At 51.0% G+C, this 18,347-nt stretch overlaps 1 protein-coding gene across 2 annotated transcripts in view; it reads left to right on the top strand.

The window, feature by feature from the left end:
• Window positions 1-512: 512 nt before the first annotated feature.
• Window positions 513-18,347, top strand: part of HNF1B (HNF1 homeobox B) — a 64,990-nt gene continuing 47,155 nt past the window's right edge. The window contains exons 1-4 of one of the 2 annotated variants that reach the window (XM_055133031.1): window positions 513-856; window positions 5,407-5,606; window positions 11,860-12,124; window positions 13,651-13,886. In XM_055133031.1, coding sequence (XP_054989006.1) covers window positions 513-856; window positions 5,407-5,606; window positions 11,860-12,124; window positions 13,651-13,886 — 1,045 coding nt within the window. The remainder of the gene's footprint in view (window positions 857-5,406; window positions 5,607-11,859; window positions 12,125-13,650; window positions 13,887-18,347) is intronic. The other variant, XM_012932809.2, reaches the window with a different exon arrangement.

Genomic DNA, 18,347 nt, shown 5'->3' on the forward strand with positions numbered 1-18,347 from the left:
GGGTGCAAAAGCCCCAGGGAGCCGCCGAAGCCGGCCGCAAGGCGCTTGTTTAACGAGTCCAAAGGTCGGCTCAGGTCTGGCGGATCAACTGAACCCCCTCAAGGAGGGCTACAGCCGCCCCCCACGCCACGCTGCGCTGAGCGCCACGGGCCCCCGCAGGCCCCGCTGCCCGCCCGGGTCGCCTGCTCCGCCGTCTGCCCCTTGGGCTCACCCTCGCCCTCGGTTTTCCCCCCTCCCCAGCCTGATTTGCATCCCGCCGAGCACCGGGCCCTCCCCGCTCATTTGCATATCTTATATGGCCTAATGGAGGCGATCATGGCAAGTTAGAACTTTTCTGACTCCTCTCGGAGGAGGCTCCGGGACCCCTGGGAGGTAGCAGGTGTCCGGAGGCCGCAGGGTGGGGGGGCTCCTGGACTCGGGGGTGTTTGCTCGTGAAACCCCCTCCACCCTCCTCTCTTGCACCCACCCACCCCCACACCCCCTTCTTTTCCTTTCCCCCCTGTCCTTGGAAAATGGTGTCCAAGCTCACGTCGCTGCAACAAGAACTCCTGAGCGCCCTGCTGAGCTCTGGGGTCACCAAGGAGGTGCTGGTCCAGGCCTTGGAGGAGTTACTGCCATCCCCGAATTTCGGGGTGAAGCTGGAGACGCTGCCGCTGTCCCCCGGGAGCGGGGCCGAACGAGACACCAAGCCGGTCTTCCATACTCTCACCAACGGCCACGCCAAGGGCCGCCTGTCCGGGGACGAGGACTCGGAGGAAGGGGACGACTATGACACCCCTCCCATCCTTAAGGAGCTGCAGGCGCTCAACACCGAGGAGGCGGCGGAGCAGCGCGCGGAGGTGGACCGGATGCTCAGGTAGGCAGGCGCGCGGGGCCAGGTGCGGGCTGGGGACCCCGGGCCGCGGCGACGTTAGCTCAGACCACTCACACCGAGCCTGTTTCCCACTAGACAAGTCCCCCGGGGGGCGCTCGGCTTCTCTCTCCGGGCTCCTTGACCCCTCCCGACCTGTCTGCCCGCGGAACAACGAACGGTGGAAGTGGGTGCTGGGCAACAGGGTGGTTTCCAGGGGCTGAGGCTCTGCCCGGCCAGCGCGCCGGCCACGCATGTGTTCTCCCTGGCGCTGCCTCTCCCCTCGCCGGAACCGAGGCCGACCTCAAGCTCAGCGACTTGCTGCTCTTTGCAGAGGGACGTGCAGCCCTGGGGGACCCAGGTAGAGGTGGGCGCTCCCATCTGGCAGCACCCAGGCCCATGACCGGCCCCCCCATCCCCGCCCCAGGGTTATGCACAATCCCTCTGGCAGGGTGAGATTTGAAAGGGGGAAGATGTTGCACTTTGTAGGTTCAGAGACCCGCACCGGGCAAAAGAAAACACAGAACGAAGCAGGGAAGGGGCAGATGCTGCCAAGACCCGGGTTCCTGGTGGATGTAATCTCATGCTGAGAAGAGAAGTGGGGGGGGGGGCGCTGCTGGCTGTGTCCCCACAGGTGCAGATAAGCTGACTTGTCGCATCTCCCGGTCCGTAGTGGTTTGGTGGGCCTCGGAGGCCGGCTTATGGCTTTGACAGCTGGTTACTAATTATCCAAGGAACCCAGAGGTTCCCTAAGACAGCCGTCACCCTGCTCGCGGCCACTCCGCTTTGGGATCTATCCGTGGCATGGCCTCAGACACTGACTCCAGCGCCTCGGCTGCTGCGTTCGTTCGTTGCCTCGGTCGCCTCGGTGTTATGTTCGTTCCGAGCGGCCGCTGCTTGGAAGGGGCTGTGACCTTGCATTTGAATTTGCTCTCCGGGAACCCTCAGCTTAGCCTCCAGCAAAGGCGATCAAGAGGGTTTCTAAACTTTCTCCCCCAGAGTATTTCACTGCAATTCGTAGGTTTGAGGTTCTCGCTCTAGTCACTGCCCAGAACGACAACAGTGTCTTCCCCTACCGGGGTGGGGGTGCAGGACAGCGAGGGGGTCGGCAGAGGAGCGGCCAGGCAGCCCACGAGGCCTGGAGGTTGACCAGGGCCTGGCCGCCGGACTAACCGAGCTGGCTCCGACCTCCTGCCAGCCCGCCTAGGCCCGGTCCGTTGGGCCGCCGACGCCCGCGTTTCTAGTCGCGCTCAGGGCGGACCCAGGGAGCCGCAGGCAATTTGGGGGCGCCCCTTCGTACTCAGCCGCGAGCGGGGCCCGACGCCGCAGAGATGTAACATAAACTGCAGCACGTGGAGTCGGGGCGTTATTAATTTATTTCTATAAATCATCAACAGAAAGATACACAAAGGGCCGTGATTAGGTGGAAGAGAGGCGGGTTATTCATTGGTGAAGTTGTAAACGCGACTTAAGAGAGGAAAAGACCTCAAACCGCGACACGGGGCAGCTCGCGCGCACCGTCCTGGGGGGCGCTGCTGCCGCGCCCCCGCCGCTGCCCCAGCGACCCCGGGACCCTCTTCCCTCCGCACAACCCACAAACCCTCCCGACTCCAGAGGGACAAGAAGGGCCGCTGGGGGAGGGGGTGAGACCCTCGAGGGAGTGGAGGGGGGGCACAGACGGGGGCGCCAGGTTTCTCTCCCTTCGCCAGGAGGGTGCTGCCTCTCCTCCCCTCCCCCACCCCACCTTTCGGAGTCCTGCGATTTGATTAAAGTCATTTTTCAAGAAATGGTTAGCAGCGCCCAGGGCATTGCACAGTGGGCACTTGACTGCCCAAGACACGCAGGCACATCCCCCCTCTTTTTCCTCCCCCCACCTCCACCCTATTCTCCCGCTAAGGAGGGAAGGACAGAACAAGAAAGATCCCTTTTCGGAGCGACTGGACGCGCTTTCCACCCGCTAGAAGGACCGCGCAGGCGGGGACCGCGCGCTCTCGGCGCCGGCGCACGGGTCTTTGCGAAAGGCTAAGCCGGTCCAGCCCGGGGGACCCGCTCCGAGGGAGGCGGGTGGGTGTTTGCGGCGCTGATGGCTCCGGGAACTCGCCGTGGAGGTTTCCGCGCGCCGTGCGTGCGGGCTCTGTGCTCCGGGGCAGCTCGGGCGTTGTTGCGGGAACGGCGAGCCCCGGGGCCCGGGTCGGGTGTTGGCACCTGCGCACCCCGCGGCCCCGCGTCGCTGCCCGGAGCCCCGGAACCCCAGCTGTGTTTGGAAATTGGAAAAACGTCCCCGAGTCCTGCTCGCCCGCCACTTCCCCGTAAATGCATGTGAATTCTGGAGTCAGAGCTGTAAAGGTCTAACTACGCCATCTTACCCCCAACTCCAGTCCTTTTATGTGGGCTGAAAGGTTTCTCATTTATAGGGTTTTCCTGGGCTTTTTAAAAACTTTCCCAATTGTTGGGTTAGTTCACTTTTTCCACGGGATCCTTGGCCTTGAGCAAATGACACCCTTTCGCACAAAATGGACACAGGTAAAGAAATTTAGAAAGAAAGAGGGGGGAAACGTCCATCTGCTGGCTCAAATAGTTAACCTGAATTAATTTGAATTCGAATTGTCTAACTTTCAAAAACTATAGTCCGTCTCTGTTGAAAATGTTTTTCCGACCTACACTTATCTATAGAAATAGTCACCAGAAACGCGCTTTAAAACGATCCCTGTTGTTTATACGGTGTATCCAAAACGTTGCCTGGGTTGTTTGGTTCTTTTTCTTGACTGATTCAAGGTGAAAGCCTTTGTTCGAAACAGGAAAGTATTTTTCATTTTTGGTCTTGTTACAAAGTACCAACTTGTATTATTTGGAAGTTACCTGTATTGAGAAGAGCTTGAACTTACGAATAATTTATCTGGAAAAATTTGCCTTTCTCAAAAATGTCTCTGTGGAAAAATCATAAAATCATGTTCTTAAGAATTTGATATTGAGGACTTGCTAAAATGATGCTACTTCGATGCTTCCAAAATATCTCAGATTTGTTGTTGGAATGTTGAATTCGTTAAAGAATTAATTTTGTTTGACATACAGACACCTTTTTGAAATGCCGGGAATCAACTAGTTGTTTTATGGCACTATTGTAGCTTGACACCTTTTTTGTTTTCTTTCACTTGTAGCTCACTTTCCCTATATAATATTTTTATGTTCAAATAGGCTCATATACAGATCAACATATGGGAAAGGGATTTCTTTTACCTGAAATAGGTTACTGCGTTAAGAACTAGCATACGTGGCTACATTGCTTCATGAGTACGTCTTTCTGCTCTGTGCAGTGTTTCCTTTATTTCTTATTTTAAATGATATCTCTCATTTTAAGTTACTTGTTCAATAACAGAAATGCATTGGCAGTTAAAAAACATCTCAAACAAATAAAACTCAAAGGCACCAATACATTGCTCCAAAGGAGCTTTTTGCATACCTGAGTTAATTAGAAAAAATGAAAAGTGGAGCCATACTTTTATCCCCAGCTTGAAATTTAGGCAAGATTGCTTTCCGGATACTCTTACCCAATCAAAGAAGGAAGGTAAGAGAGAGGAAAACAAAGTGTTTGGCATTGTTAATGTCTTACTCTGAAACTGAAAATACTCTTCTCCACTAGGTTTTATCTGGGAGGCGGAGCTGTAGAGTTTTTCCTTCATGACTTTACTTGCCTTTCCTTAATGGAGAGAGCCTTCATTGCAGGGAGGAATGTCTTTGTATTTCTTTAAACTTTCCTAAAACTTTAAAATCATGTAGACTTTGGCTTAAAGTGTTTTGAACTTCTCAGCAGGTAGATACACCTGTTTTACTCCTATTTATAAAACCAGAAGTCCAGACACCCCTTCAGAACCATCATAATGAGGGGAAGGATCCGGGTGAATTTCAGGAGCAGATGCCACCCCCTACCCTGGTGGGATCAGTCAATCCCGCAGCATGCCACTGGCATCCCGACTTTCCCACGAGGTCCCTTGCGCTTTATTGGGCTCACATGCCAGAGAAATGAAAGAAAGCAAAATAAGACAAGAAGTTTTTCTGTCTTCTTAAGGAGGAAGGGTGCTGGAGCAGGAGAGACATGCTGGGGTTAAAGTACTTGCCTTGCATACAGCTCTGTCCACAAACCTACTTCAAATCCCCAGCTCCATATATGGACCCAAGAACCACCAGGTCCTTGAGCACAGAATCTCTGAGCACAGAATAAGGAGTGAACACATGAGCACAGAGCCAGAAGTAAACCCTGAGCCCTGCTGAATGATACCTCCCACCACCACCAGAAAAGGCAGGAAGAATGCTGGTAGTATTTTGTCTTTCCTGAGCATGGGGAGTTCTCTTCATCATGGTTCTCTCCATAGAGTGTGATTGATTCCATCTCCTCTTTTATGAGGCGCTATGTGAGTCACTTCTCTGTAAGGCTTAGACAAGGAGTGAAAGAAAGAGAAAAGATTAACATTAAGCTCAGAGTTTGGGTCAAACCTCTTGAAAGAGAATCCTTACGGACCATTTCCACCAGCATCCTAACCGCCTGCTTCTCTGTCCAGTGAGGACCCGTGGAGAGCTGCCAAAATGATCAAGGGCTACATGCAGCAACACAACATCCCCCAGAGGGAGGTGGTTGATGTCACGGGTCTGAACCAGTCCCACCTCTCCCAGCATCTCAACAAGGGCACCCCCATGAAGACGCAGAAGCGTGCTGCCCTGTACACCTGGTACGTCCGCAAGCAGCGAGAGATCCTCAGACGTAAGTGTTTCCATCCCTCCTTTGCCTCAGATTTTAGTAGATGACTGTGCCCTAGCACTGTCCCCTGGGGGTGCCTGCGTCCCCTTCTTTAAGAAGGCCTGCCTAGCAGTAGTGACTCTACGGAAGTTGACAGGTGTAGCTTAGAGCTACTGCAGGATGGATCAGCTGGTACCCTGTCTTCCTTCTGGGTCCCTTGTTACCTGGTCAGTCAATCTGACAAGTTCCTGCAGTGTGGGAAATGCTCTGACTCTTCCATCCATGCCTCCAGTGCCCTTTCCTCTTGAAAATTAAACTGGGAACCTTGGCATGGTTTCTCAAATTACCCCTAAATTGTTCCCCTGGACAGACGAGCACAGAGCAAAGTTTTCAAGGAAGGCATTCTGTAGCTGTCAGTAATTCGGATTGCCATTATTATTATTTTCCTCCCTCTGCCATTAGTATAAAATCAGAGGAAATTTGTAGAGAGAGAGGGACTCAAATGTAATCCTGTTATTTGGGAGAATGGGAGGTAGAACTTAGGTCTGGAGCAATTTAAGGAACTCACATTTACCCAAATTAGTGAGTCTAAGGACCACAGCTGGTGAGCCTGTCTAATGAACATACTGTTTCTGGGGGCTGGAGTGATAGTACAGCAGTTGGGTATTTGCCTTGCATGCGGCCGGCCTGGGTTCGGTCCTTGGCACACAATATGGTCTCCTGAGCCCACCAGGAGTAGTCCTGACACAGAGTCAGGATTAAGCCCTTAGCACAGCTGGGTGTGGCCCTGAAATGAAAGAAAAAAGAAAAAAATACTAATTCTGATGAAGGTGACACACAAAGATATGCCTGCCTTCAGAACTCTGACCGAGTCTCATCATTCCCATCCACAAACTTTGCTCTGTCCAGGATTTCTCCCCTCAGTAAGATTGAGAAGTTTCTTCTTGTTTGTTTGTTTATTTTGTTTTGGTTTGGTTTTGGTTTGGTTGATTTGTTCGCTTGTTTGGGAGCCTAGAAACTTGAGCTGTATGAATGATAGGAACAGAAATGACATTCTAATTGCTTTGCTCTGTTTTGTTTTGTTTGGGGTACCAAAAAGTACACTGTTACGGGGCTGGAGCAATAGCACAGCGGGTAGGGCGTTTGCCTTGCACTCGGCCGATCCGGGTTCGATTCCCAGCATCCCATATGTCCCCTGAGCATCGCCAGGAGTGATTCCTGAGTGCAGAGCCAGGAGTAACCCCTGTGCATAGCCAGGTGTGACCCAAAAAGCGAAAAAAAAAGTACACTGTTACATTATACTTGAATTATTTTGCTCTGGACCTTTTCCAAGGAAGACTGGTGTTTATTTGCGTTCATGGTCCTCACACACTTTGGGCCAAGGGTTTCTGTCCTTGTTAAGATGCTGGGCCAGAGCAATAGTACTGCAAATAGGGTACTTGCTTTGCACAAGGCCAACCTGGATTCAATACCCCATACCCCATGCAGTCCCCAAGTCTTGCCAGGGGTGAGCCCTGAATGCAGCACCAGGAGTAAGCCCTGAGTACAACCCAGTGTAGTCCTAGCATAAAATATAACAAGATGCTGAATGTCACCAGTTAGAGTTCAAAGATCTACTTGAGTTTCCCCTTTCACAGGATGGTCTCTTTAAAAATCACTCTTGTGGGGCTGGAGCGATAGCACAGCAGGTAGGGCAATTGCCTTGCACGCGGCTGACCCGGGTTCGATTCCCAGCATCCCATATGGCTCCCTGAGCACTGCCAGGAGTAATTCCTGAGTGCAGGAGCCAGGAGTAATCCCTGTATGTGCAACTCCAAGTATGACCCCCTCCCCCCCAAAAAAAAAAATCACTCTTGTATCACACACTACTCTGAAGTGACTATTTTGGTATTTATCATCTCAGAACCTGGGAAGGCAAAAGTTTTAGGTGTTTGTAAGCAAAGAGGTAAGCAGTTTTAGGTGTTTGTCTCACTGTTTGTTTATTCTTGGTTGGAAGCATTAAGTAGAGCAGAAGCAGCAAAGCAAGAGCTCTTGCTGTTTAGGGAAAGAGGCCTCACTTAGACTGAGTAGATCCACCATTCCTAGCCACAAAGTTTTTTAGAATTTGTGTTTCTGGGGCCTGAGATATAGTACAGTGGGTAGGAATCTTGCCTTTCATGTGGTCGGCCTGCCAGGAGTAATTCCTTAGTCAAAGCAAGGAATAGTCCCTGAGTATAGCTGGGAGTGGCCCTAAAAAACAAATGAAAAAAATTAAGTAAAAATTAAGAATTTGTGTTTCTGGGACTAGAGTGATAGTCCAGTGGGCAGGGCATTTGCCTCACATGTGGCCAACCCGAATTCAATCCCTGGCATCTCATATGGTCCCCGGAGCACTGCCAGGAGTGATCCCTGTGCACAGAGCCAGGAGTAAGTCCTGAGCACTGCCAGGTGTGGCCCAAAATAAAAAAACAAAAATAATAATAATTTTTTTAAAATGTGTTTCTGACATGAAGGCAACTCTATAATTCCCAGAAAGTACAAGAAATTTATCAGAAAATACAGTCTCCAAAGGCCAGACAACTTTTGGGACCTACCCTTACCCCCATGCAAGCCTCATAACCCATCTCCAGGTAGACCCACTTCTCCTTGCTCAGTGGGAATTCCCTGAGAAGGGAGAGGGAACCAGAAGCCAAACTGAAGCTTTACAAAAAATAGTCCTGGGGCCCAAATTATGGCATAGCAAGTAGGGCATTTCCCCTGCACAAGGCTGATGTAGGTTTGATCCCCAGCACCCCAGATCCCAGAATTCCCGGAGCCTGCCAGGAGTGATCCCTGAGTGCAGAACCAGGAGGAAGCCTTGAGGACTGCTGGGTATAGCCTGTAGCCCAAAAACCAACCATCCTCCACAAAAAAAAAAAGTCCCTCAAAATGTCTCAGGCTGTCTGAGAACACACATTTCACCAAAAAATGCATGATAATTTCTGCAGGAGCTTTTAAAAACAGTTGTAATTTTAAAGGCAAATAAGACAGAGCACTCCCTTTTTTCTGTAAAGACATGAATACCTATGAGATGTATTAAATTTTGATGCTGAGCAATGGGATACACAAGTTCCTTCCTTTAGGAACTACAATCTAAATGGAAAGATAAAAATCTGAGAGTAACTAATGGCAGGTGCTATCTAAGACCTGTTATAAAGGTACACACAGGGGTCAGCTGAGGAATTGCTAGCTTGCCTGGAGACATCCTGGTGGCCTTCCTAGTGGAGGTGACATTTGACAGACCTCTTGAAGAAAGGATACAAGATACATAAACATAAAGTTTTAAAATAATTAGGAAATAAGATCAATTTAAGAGGGCTACAAGTAAACTAGGTGGGTGGAAGGAACAAGAAAGGGAAGCAGTTTTAAAGACAGCTTCAAATGCTCTGCAAAATGAAGAATAATCAACAAGAATATTCATGGGCCCATATTTGGAATCTCTTGTCTGAGCTTTTTCCTAAGCTTGTAAAGAGGCTGCTGTAGCCAACTTCTTCAGGCTACTTTTTAGTGACAATAAGCATTTTCTGTCCCCTACCTGCAGCTTATTAATCTGAAAGGAGGTGGAAGGAAGTAGGTAGGGCTAGAGGGTGTGGGGGAGGCAGGATCTTCACTTGCTGAGAACAGTCTGAAGCAGGATCAAGCAGGGTGGAGAGGGTGTTGCTGAGCCCTCAATGCCTGTGGTCCCAGGTCGGGGACGGGTCTGAATCCTGCCTCCTGGGAAGGCACCTGGGAAGGCAGAACTGCCTTTTGATCACAGACAATCCCATGCTTAGTGGCTATGCGCCTGGCTCAACCCCACTGATCCAACTTCATAGATGGGGCTTGTGGTCCCCACCTATGTCAGATTTTCATGTTTTGTGGGTGTATTGTTGGAGTTTTGATTTTAGCAAGAGGCGATACTAACACTGCTGGAGAAGTACCTTTGTGCCTCCAGCCTGGGTTCACATCCTGGCTTCTTTCCCAAGTCCCAGCAGCTCCAGGCAAGTCACTGAACCAGTGGGAGTTTCTGTCTCTTCCTCTGTAAAAAGAAGGCCACATATCTCCCCTGGCGCATGAGAATTAGATGAAGGGATGCATTTTGAGGGCTTTGAACAACACTGTCCCATAGACGTGACTCCATAAATATTTCATCTGTTCACATCCGGTGAAGAGTTAGACATTGATTCCAGGTCTTGGGATTTTTCATCCTGGCTTGGGCTGTTACTCGTGGTGACCTCACAGAGCCAGAGGGAAGTGGGAAGACACTGAGGCAGACCCTCCCATCCCCCATTAAGTGGATAACCTTTTTCTTCCCCTCTGATCATTCCTAGGGTAACTGCCTTTTGATCACTGCAGTAAGGAACAGATAATATAGGCGGTACAGAGGCATTTTGGAATGTATAACCCCCATGGGACTTTGGCTCATCATCATCTTAACTATAGCTTGTTTAGATCTCAAAGGTTATTTCATGCTCCATTAGGCTGGACTCAGGTCCGCAGTGGAAAGCAGAGAGAATTTGGCTGGAACCCTACATTTATCCCATTATCTGTCTTTGAGGCAGTGACTCCCCTAGACATCTAAAGAAATGGCTGAGAACCAGTGTGCTCAGAGCTCTAAGTGGCCTGAGAAGCATCCAAAGTAGGTGGAGCAAACATCCCATGACAAGTTCAGTCCTCCCCCCAGGGAACCTGCTCGTTAGCTTGACCAGTCAGCAAAGGGTTAAAACCGAATATACCTGCAGCTGGAGTCCAAAGTCCAGGCAAGTTAGAAACCCTACTCCCTGGAAGGGACCAATGGAAATGGGAGCTTAGGATCTCCCCAGAGGTACACTTACAGATGGAAGAACTGCAGGGCATTAGGATTCCAGCTGCCAGCAATGACTTGACTTTGAACCTTGAGAATGTGGGATCCGGTTCTCTGAGATCTGTGGTAATAACTCTAGGAGCCAAGGAAGGAACACCTCCAGGACCAGAGCCGAGGGATAAGGAGTAAGGAAATGAATCTGTTATGAGTCCTTGCTCAGTTGAGTGTTTGACCTCTATGCTTAGGCACCTGTGAAAATGGAATTACTCATCCCCCAGGAGCCTTGCTTTATGCAAGGGGGAGAATGAGAGCAACCCAGCTCTCTTCTTCCATACGTAAATATCAAATCCCATTGAAATCACAAAAGCTAAATGTTCACCTCTGGGCCCAACTCCCATCTTCCTTTCAATCTCCAATAAGAATATTTGGAAGAGGGTCCAGGTACATAGCTCAAGCAGTGGAAAGACCCTGAATTTGATTTCTGGTACAACACGGCCCCCAAATACTGATGGGTGTAGCCCTAGTGACCCTAGAATCTGCCAGGCCATAATACTGAAGGAGCACTACTGGGTGTGGGCCCAATAAAAATGTTTTGAGAGCCATAATATTTTTGGATGCTGGGAACAGAACTAAAGAACATTTTCCCATCAATATTTATTTGACTCCAACTTGTTAAAAGCCACCACTAAAAAGGTTTCATGTTTTCAGTCTTCTGCATTTGCTACCTGTCAAATGTGTGGACAAGTCAGTGAGATCTTTCCATCTTGGGCTAGTTCCCCCTATAAACGAACCTCCAACATGTGTTCTCCTACAAACACACACACACACACACACACATACACACACACACACACACACACACACACACCTTATCATGGTGACACCATCTCTGTCACCTTGAAATTCCCCACTATCTAAAGATTCTTCTCATTCAATGTAAAGCTCCAGTTCTGTGTATTTCAAAGATGTAGTGAGAAAGTGTTTGACTGGGGCTTTTCTAAAAGCATAATACAGTGTGGATAGAGCATCACTGTACACAGGGAAAGCTGTTTTCAGTCTCAGAATATTTTGCTTCCATATAAATCCTACATTTGAGCAGCCTCCCCCTAAACCTTCGACTTGACTGAACGTACCCCTTAAGTCATAGAATGAGGCTTCAGAACTCAGAGAGTTGCTTCACGTCTGAGGCCCAGTGAGCCAGTGGAAAAATGAACTAACTGCTCTGTAAACAATGGGGGGCCACGTCTGAGCTCCTTCTAAGAAAAGAAAGGGGTGGTTTGGGTGGAGTGGATGATGAGGCCCCTGCCAGCAGGCATTCCCCTCTGGGACGGCCCCTCCCCCACCCCTTAAAAATAATAGCAGATGGTAAAGCTTAGGGGAGAGGAGCAAGGTGTTATTGTCAGTCTGTCTGTCTGTCTGTCTGTCGGTGGAGGGATGGCTACAGACCCTATCAAATCTACTCCTTTCTCTTTTCAGAATTCAACCAGACAGTCCAGAGTTCTGGGAATATGACAGACAAAAGCAGTCAGGATCAGCTGCTGTTTCTCTTTCCAGAGTTCAGTCAACAGAGCCAGGGGCCTGGGCAGTCCGAGGATGCCTGCTCTGAGCCCACCAACAAGAAGATGCGTCGTAACCGCTTCAAATGGGGGCCCGCATCCCAGCAAATCTTGTACCAGGCCTACGACCGGCAAAAGAATCCCAGCAAGGAAGAGAGGGAGGCGTTAGTGGAGGAGTGCAACAGGTAACACCACCAGAAACCCACTCAAGCAGGAAGGCAAGCACATGAACCCCAAACCCAGCTCCTCGGTCCTGGACTAGAAAGACACTAAGTGACCCAGATAAGTGTGGCTAGACCAGGGCTTCCCAAAGTGGGTTCCACAGAACCCTGCCTTCTAGTCATTTCTACATAGGTTTGAGAACTGGGATAGGCAAATAATATCCTCTGTTTTAACTTTCTTTTAGGGTTAAGGGTCTGAAAAGTCAAACCAGCAATTAATCTACTCAACTTGGTTGAATTGATTGTGGGCCAGGGTATCTTTTATTCCTTGGACTTCTAACTAACACCCCCATCAGTCCAGAAGTTACCCTGGTACATGCTGGGCTAAAGTCTGATGCCAGCGATGGGAGAAGCCATGTCTCTGGCCTCTATATACATCAGGAAAAAAATGTCCCTTAGCCACAGCTTGACTCTGCCTTGGCCATTACTTATCTACTCTTTTGTCCAAATGGAAATTTAGCAAACTAAGATTGTTTAGTCCTCTTGGTCCACAACTATTAGTTATTTGTGTACCTTAGTACTGCAAGTCATTGGAAAGAAAATGATGGGTATCTTTAAGATAGCTTTTTTCCCTTCCCTTCCCTTCCCTTCCCTTCCCTTCCCTTCCCTTCCCTTCCCTTCCCTTCCCTTCCCTTCCCTTCCCTTCCTCCATCCCCTCCCCTTCCCTTTCTCTCCCTTTCCCTTTCCTTTCCCCCTTTTCCCTTTCCCTTTCCTTTCCTATATTCTATTTTTAGACAGTTACTTCCATCAGTGTTGAGAGAAACATACTGTGCCAGGCTCAACCCTGGGTCCTGCCTGCACTATAATTCTTGAGCTATGTCTCCAACCAACTCTGCCTTTCTTTAAATCATGCTCTTTGCAATGACCCAAGCCTGTGGGCTCGTTTTCTGGGCAGGCTGGAAGGAGGGGAGGCAGCGTGACCAGCCTGCCTGCATGTACCCCAGCATCCTCAGGCTGTGCTCTGGCACTGGCTATTGAGAAGCCCTCCTCCACCGCCTCCCAGTGCAGTGCCCAGGGTGGGGTTTCAAAGCAAGAACCAGCATCTCTGTGTTCCCCCTGGTGCCTCAGTCAGCCTGCCCTTTGGGGGTGATTCCTGCCGTGTGAATGAGAGTTCTGACTTTTCCTAGATGCCTTTCAGGGTGTCCAAACCCCAAAAGACCAGAAGTTCTTGAAGACACTCAGACAGAGCCAGAAACAGACTTTGCCTCTTGTAGAGTGGGAAAAAAACAGTTACATAGGAGGGTCCGAGGGAGCAGTCTGGACCTTCCTGCCAAATACCTCCTGCCGCCACCACCACACACACGTTTCCCATTCTCACCAGGAGCCACGCCAGAGGGCCTAAGCACCTGTGCTGTCCTTGGGTTTGCCCAAGACTCAGGTCACCTGCCAGAGGAGGCAGCCTTCCCTCACACAGGCCCTCCCCAGGCTTCTGCCCAGACCAGCCCCTGCCACTGCCCTCATTCTTCATCCCTCCTCCCTCCCGTCTCCAGGGCTGAATGTCTGCAGCGAGGCGTCTCTCCATCTAAAGCCCACGGCCTGGGCTCCAACCTGGTCACCGAAGTCCGCGTCTACAACTGGTTTGCAAACCGCAGGAAGGAGGAGGCCTTCCGACAGAAGCTGGCCATGGATGCCTATAGCTCCAACCAGACACACAGCCTGAACCCCCTACTTTCCCACGGCTCCCCCCACCACCAGCCCAGTGCCTCTCCTCCAAACAAGCTGTCAGGTAAGACAGCCCCGCCTCTCAGCAGCACCCGCTGTCTTGTCTTCTCGCCAAGAGAGGGTCTTGTCTGGCTCTGGAATTTTCAGAGGTAGAAACGCTTTGGAATAACCTGCGGGCTGGTAACCTGCCGTGGCTAGCAGATGCTCGTGAAGAAAGTGTGTGACTATGGTTCATCTCCTTTAAGTGCCTGACCCGCATCCAGGGATGCTTGGCCTGCCCCAGTCCTCCCTTCTCCCTGAGAGACAGTTTACTCCCCCGGGGCAGTGCGGCCGAGAGGATTAGACAGCTGAGGCAGACAGAGACCGAGGGAGCCCCAGAACTCTGGGGAAGGACAGAGCCTTGGCTGTGATTTTGCATCTTGGTGTCAGGAGTCGAGTACCTGGTGTGGGCAAGTACCGCGTGTGGCCAAGGCCGGTTTGCAGGTGGGATGTAACTCATCAGGGCAGTCCTTTGTGCGCGATGTCGGGCAGGGCTGGAGGCGAGTGCCTCTCCTCCAGGATTGCTGAGCAACCGACAGTGGCTTCAGTGCCCCTGCATATGCCCCCGCCCCCCGCCCTGGGTAGATCTTGCTAAAGGACAGCCACAAGGACAGGCACAGAGCTGGGGACAGGGTGCATGCTTTATGGACACAAGGACCTGGATTCCACCCCAGGCACTTTCTGCCCCACCCCACCCTAGGTCCACTGAGTGTGGTCCTGGTGTCCCCTCCCCCCCAACACCTCCAGGATCGCCCCTGGTACCACTGGATCTGAGCAGCACAGCATCACCAGTCCTAAGCATCGAACCGTCCAGCCCAGTTGACTGAGTGTCACGGGGAGTAGCCCCCCTGAGCACTGTTTGGGAGCCCCCACAAAATAAGTCCATCCAACAACCTTTTTTAAATTTTGAAAGGTGAACTAAATGCCATTGCCAACTCGGGGGTGATTCTGAGGCCTCTCATCAGCTAACGGCCCCGTGATGGGTGAGACTGAGACAGAGGGGGTGGGAGGGGTAGGACTGATGTGAGGGAGAGACTCAGAGTCCCCAGTCTCCGAGCTTTGGTTCCCCACTCTGTGCCCCCCTACCCGAGCAGAAGCTCTTTCAGGGTTTGGGGGAGCATAGCCCTGACAGGCATGAAGTCTGGCCCGGGGCTGGGAGCCTGTGTGGATCTCCTCCTGCACCACCACACACACAGAGAGCAAGTGCTCGCCAGGGGGGAGCAGGTTGGGGCCGAGGAGCAGCCAGTGAATCACAGAGCTCATTGCAGAGTACTCTCGTCACTTTCTGGATATTGGAAGTGGGATTCAGCGAGGGCGGTGGCCCAAGCCTGTGGCCTGTGCGAGCGCGCCAGGTCCTCGCCACCCGCCAGCAGTGACCCGTGGAGAGGGAGGGGAGCTGCAGGGGCGTGGCTGTGGCGAGAGGCATTATGGAGGAGACAATGGCCATTGTGTGGGGACCTGTGATCTCCACACCAAAGTCAGGGAGCCTGTGAGCCAAACAAAGGCCCAGCAGCTTTCTGACAAGCTGGGGTTGTGGTGAGGTCACCACGGGGTCGTTCACTGAGGCGGTCTGTGTGCTAACGGAGAGGAGACCCAGGGTCGGCAGCAGGTACTGGAGAGTGGGTGGGCCCTGCGTGCAGCCCAGAGACCTTCACTCTGCTCGGTCTGCGGGGTGGTTTCTCCAGGGCACCCCGGAAATCTCGACCTTAACAATAACAACAAAGATTATAGAGAGTGGGTAGATATGGGAGGGACTTTGAAGAAGAAGAAGAAGAAGGTGGGGTGGAGGAGGTCCAGAAAGAAGTCCTGAAGGGGTTCAAGTTACTCAGAGGCATAGGAGCAGAAGAGGAAGCAGCTTCAGAACTGGGGGCCCCTCTCTATTTCCGTGTAGCACAGACACATCTCTCCACAGCCCCCCGCCCCTGCCCCTCCAGTATAAGCTAGTGAGAGGCAAGATATACCTCTGCCCTTTGGGCCATCAACCCCTGAGAGGAGCCCCCAGAACAACCTGGGGGGCTTGGTAATCTGGGGGCCAGGTTATCTTTGGGGAATATGTGCACCTTTCTAGGGGGAGACTACTACTTAGGAAGTATTAATACAGACCACTGTAAATTTTCGCTCACTGACTGCCTTGCTCTGCCTTAATTTGTCACTTGGGCTTCAACAGAATATTCTTTGCCTGGGTTTTATTTGAGGTCTGGATTTTATTTGCTTGTTTGTTTTTGGTTTGGGAGCTCAGATAGTGAATTATCACTCCCTGGTAGTGCTCAGGAGCTACTCCTGGATCTGTGCTCAGGGATCGCTCCTGATGGTGCTCAGGAGGGCATGCAGTGCCAGGAGTCAAGCCTAGACTTCCCACAGGCACGCTGTCCACTCCAGACCCCCTGAACTATTTCTTCAGCCCCAGAGTTGAGGTTTGAATCTCGGCTCTCATGTCCACAGCGAGGCTGATTCATCTACCTGGTCTGAGTCTGTAGTTCCTGTCTGTAAGATGAAGAAATAGTTTCTGCCTCATTGGGTACACATGAAGACGAAATAATAGAATGTGTCATGCTATCTTTCCCAATGAACGGAAGCTATCCCCATCATCCCATTCTTTATTCCAGGGCGATAAACAAGTAGCAGTGGAATGAATGACGAGCAACCGATTTTATTTCCTTTCATATGTCACACTTAGAGGCCTTGTTCCTAAGTGCTAGTGAAATGTGTCCTAGCTCTGGAGACAGAGGTAGCTGGTGCCTGGGTGTGACTGAGGACCCTCAAAGGAGATCAGAGTGGGCAGCCACTGTTATGAGTTGCTGTGGAAAGACCCCTGGATCTCATCACACAGCAGACTGGAGCCCTCTCAAGGAAGGCTACTGTCTGCAGAGCCTTCACAATCCCTTACCCAACCACTGTCTCTAGCTTGGCTATCTCTAGCCAAGCCCAAATATCCCTGGTTCAGGAAGAGAAAAAAAGTCCATCGGAGCTGAGAAGGATGCAACCTTGAGAGTCAGCCCCTGTAGCCTCCAGGGGTGAGCTGGAAGGAAGAGCTCCCTTCCCCATAAATCCTCGGACCCTAGCACGGGAACCAGGAGGACAGCCATACTTAGAACCAAGCTGTTCCACTGACTCACTCCTGCAGACCAGTTAGATGGGAGATGGGGTTCATGGACCACTGAGGCAGAAATAAAACCCATCATTGTTGATGAGAACATTTTTATAGGAGCTAGAGAGATAGTACAGGAGGCGAGGTGCTTGCCTTGTATGCAGTCAACACTGGTTTGATCCTTGGTACTACATGTGGTTCTCTGCAACAACCACCAGTATGTGACATCTGAGCACAGAACCAGGAGTAGCCCCAGAGTAGAACCAGGCATGGCCCACCCACACTACCTGCACACACGTGTGCACACACACTCACACACACACACACACACACACACACACACATACACACAGATATAAAATCACCTGCTGCTTTTCAGGACTTCTTATGGCAATCTGATAAGGTTGGAGGTGAGAAAGAAGGAAAGAACGAAGGGAAAAAAAAGGGGAAAAGAATGAAAGAAGAGAGAAAGAGTGGAAGGAAGGAAGGAAGGAAGGAAGGAAGGAAGGAAGGAAGGAAGGAAGGAAGGAAGGAAGGAAGGAAGGAAGGAAGGAAGGAAGGAAGGGAAGAAGGAAGGAAATGAGGGAGGGAAAGAAATTTCTAAGTAATATTTATTTTTAACTTAGTCCTATACTAAGCTCCTCCCTGGCTGAGGAGTTTCTTTTCTTTCTCTTCTACTTTCCGGTAAATTTTTCTATTTCACACACACACACACACACACACACACTCACACACACACACTTATTATAGACCATAGTGGGAAGGAGGAAAGAAAGAAGGAAGGGAGGAAGAAGGGAAGGAAGGGAAGGCAGGATGGGAGGAAGGCGGGCGGCAATCCCTAAGCACTATTTATTGTCCTGCAGCAGAATCTGCTGTGTGTTAGTATAGCAACCCCCACAGGCTGGCGCGCCTACACAGGACTGACTTTCTTCCACACAAACCTGTACCTTGATGGCCCTTGTCTTCCTGGAGAGGAGAGCACCCCTTCACTCCCAGCCAGGCTCAGCATGCTGTGGCCCACTTGCCTGTGATGACCACGGGGTGACCCTGCGCCTGGAATGTCGGGTACAATAGGAGGGGCAGGAGGAGCGCTTTGCCTGTGTCAGCGGCTGATTGGTTACAAGGTGCCCGACAAACCCACTGTCAGCAGAATCAGCTGTTTGCTGCGTGGCCCCTCCTGGCTTTACAATCATACGCCAGCATGCAGCCGCGGGTTGTCATGGCTTTGTCCCCCTTATGCATGCTTAATTGACAATTAAGTTGGGGCTTTGAACCAGCCTGGCTGCGGCTGATGGGCCTTCATCTTTCCAGGGAGGATCACAGGGGCACCCTTTGTGTGCTCTTCTCGGGGGCCTGGAGTTACTGTAGCAGGCTGCGGGCAGCCATTTATCTTCAGCC

Source organism: Sorex araneus, chromosome 3 (assembly GCF_027595985.1).
Source record: "Sorex araneus isolate mSorAra2 chromosome 3, mSorAra2.pri, whole genome shotgun sequence".
NCBI classification, from domain to species: Eukaryota; Metazoa; Chordata; class Mammalia; order Eulipotyphla; family Soricidae; genus Sorex; species Sorex araneus.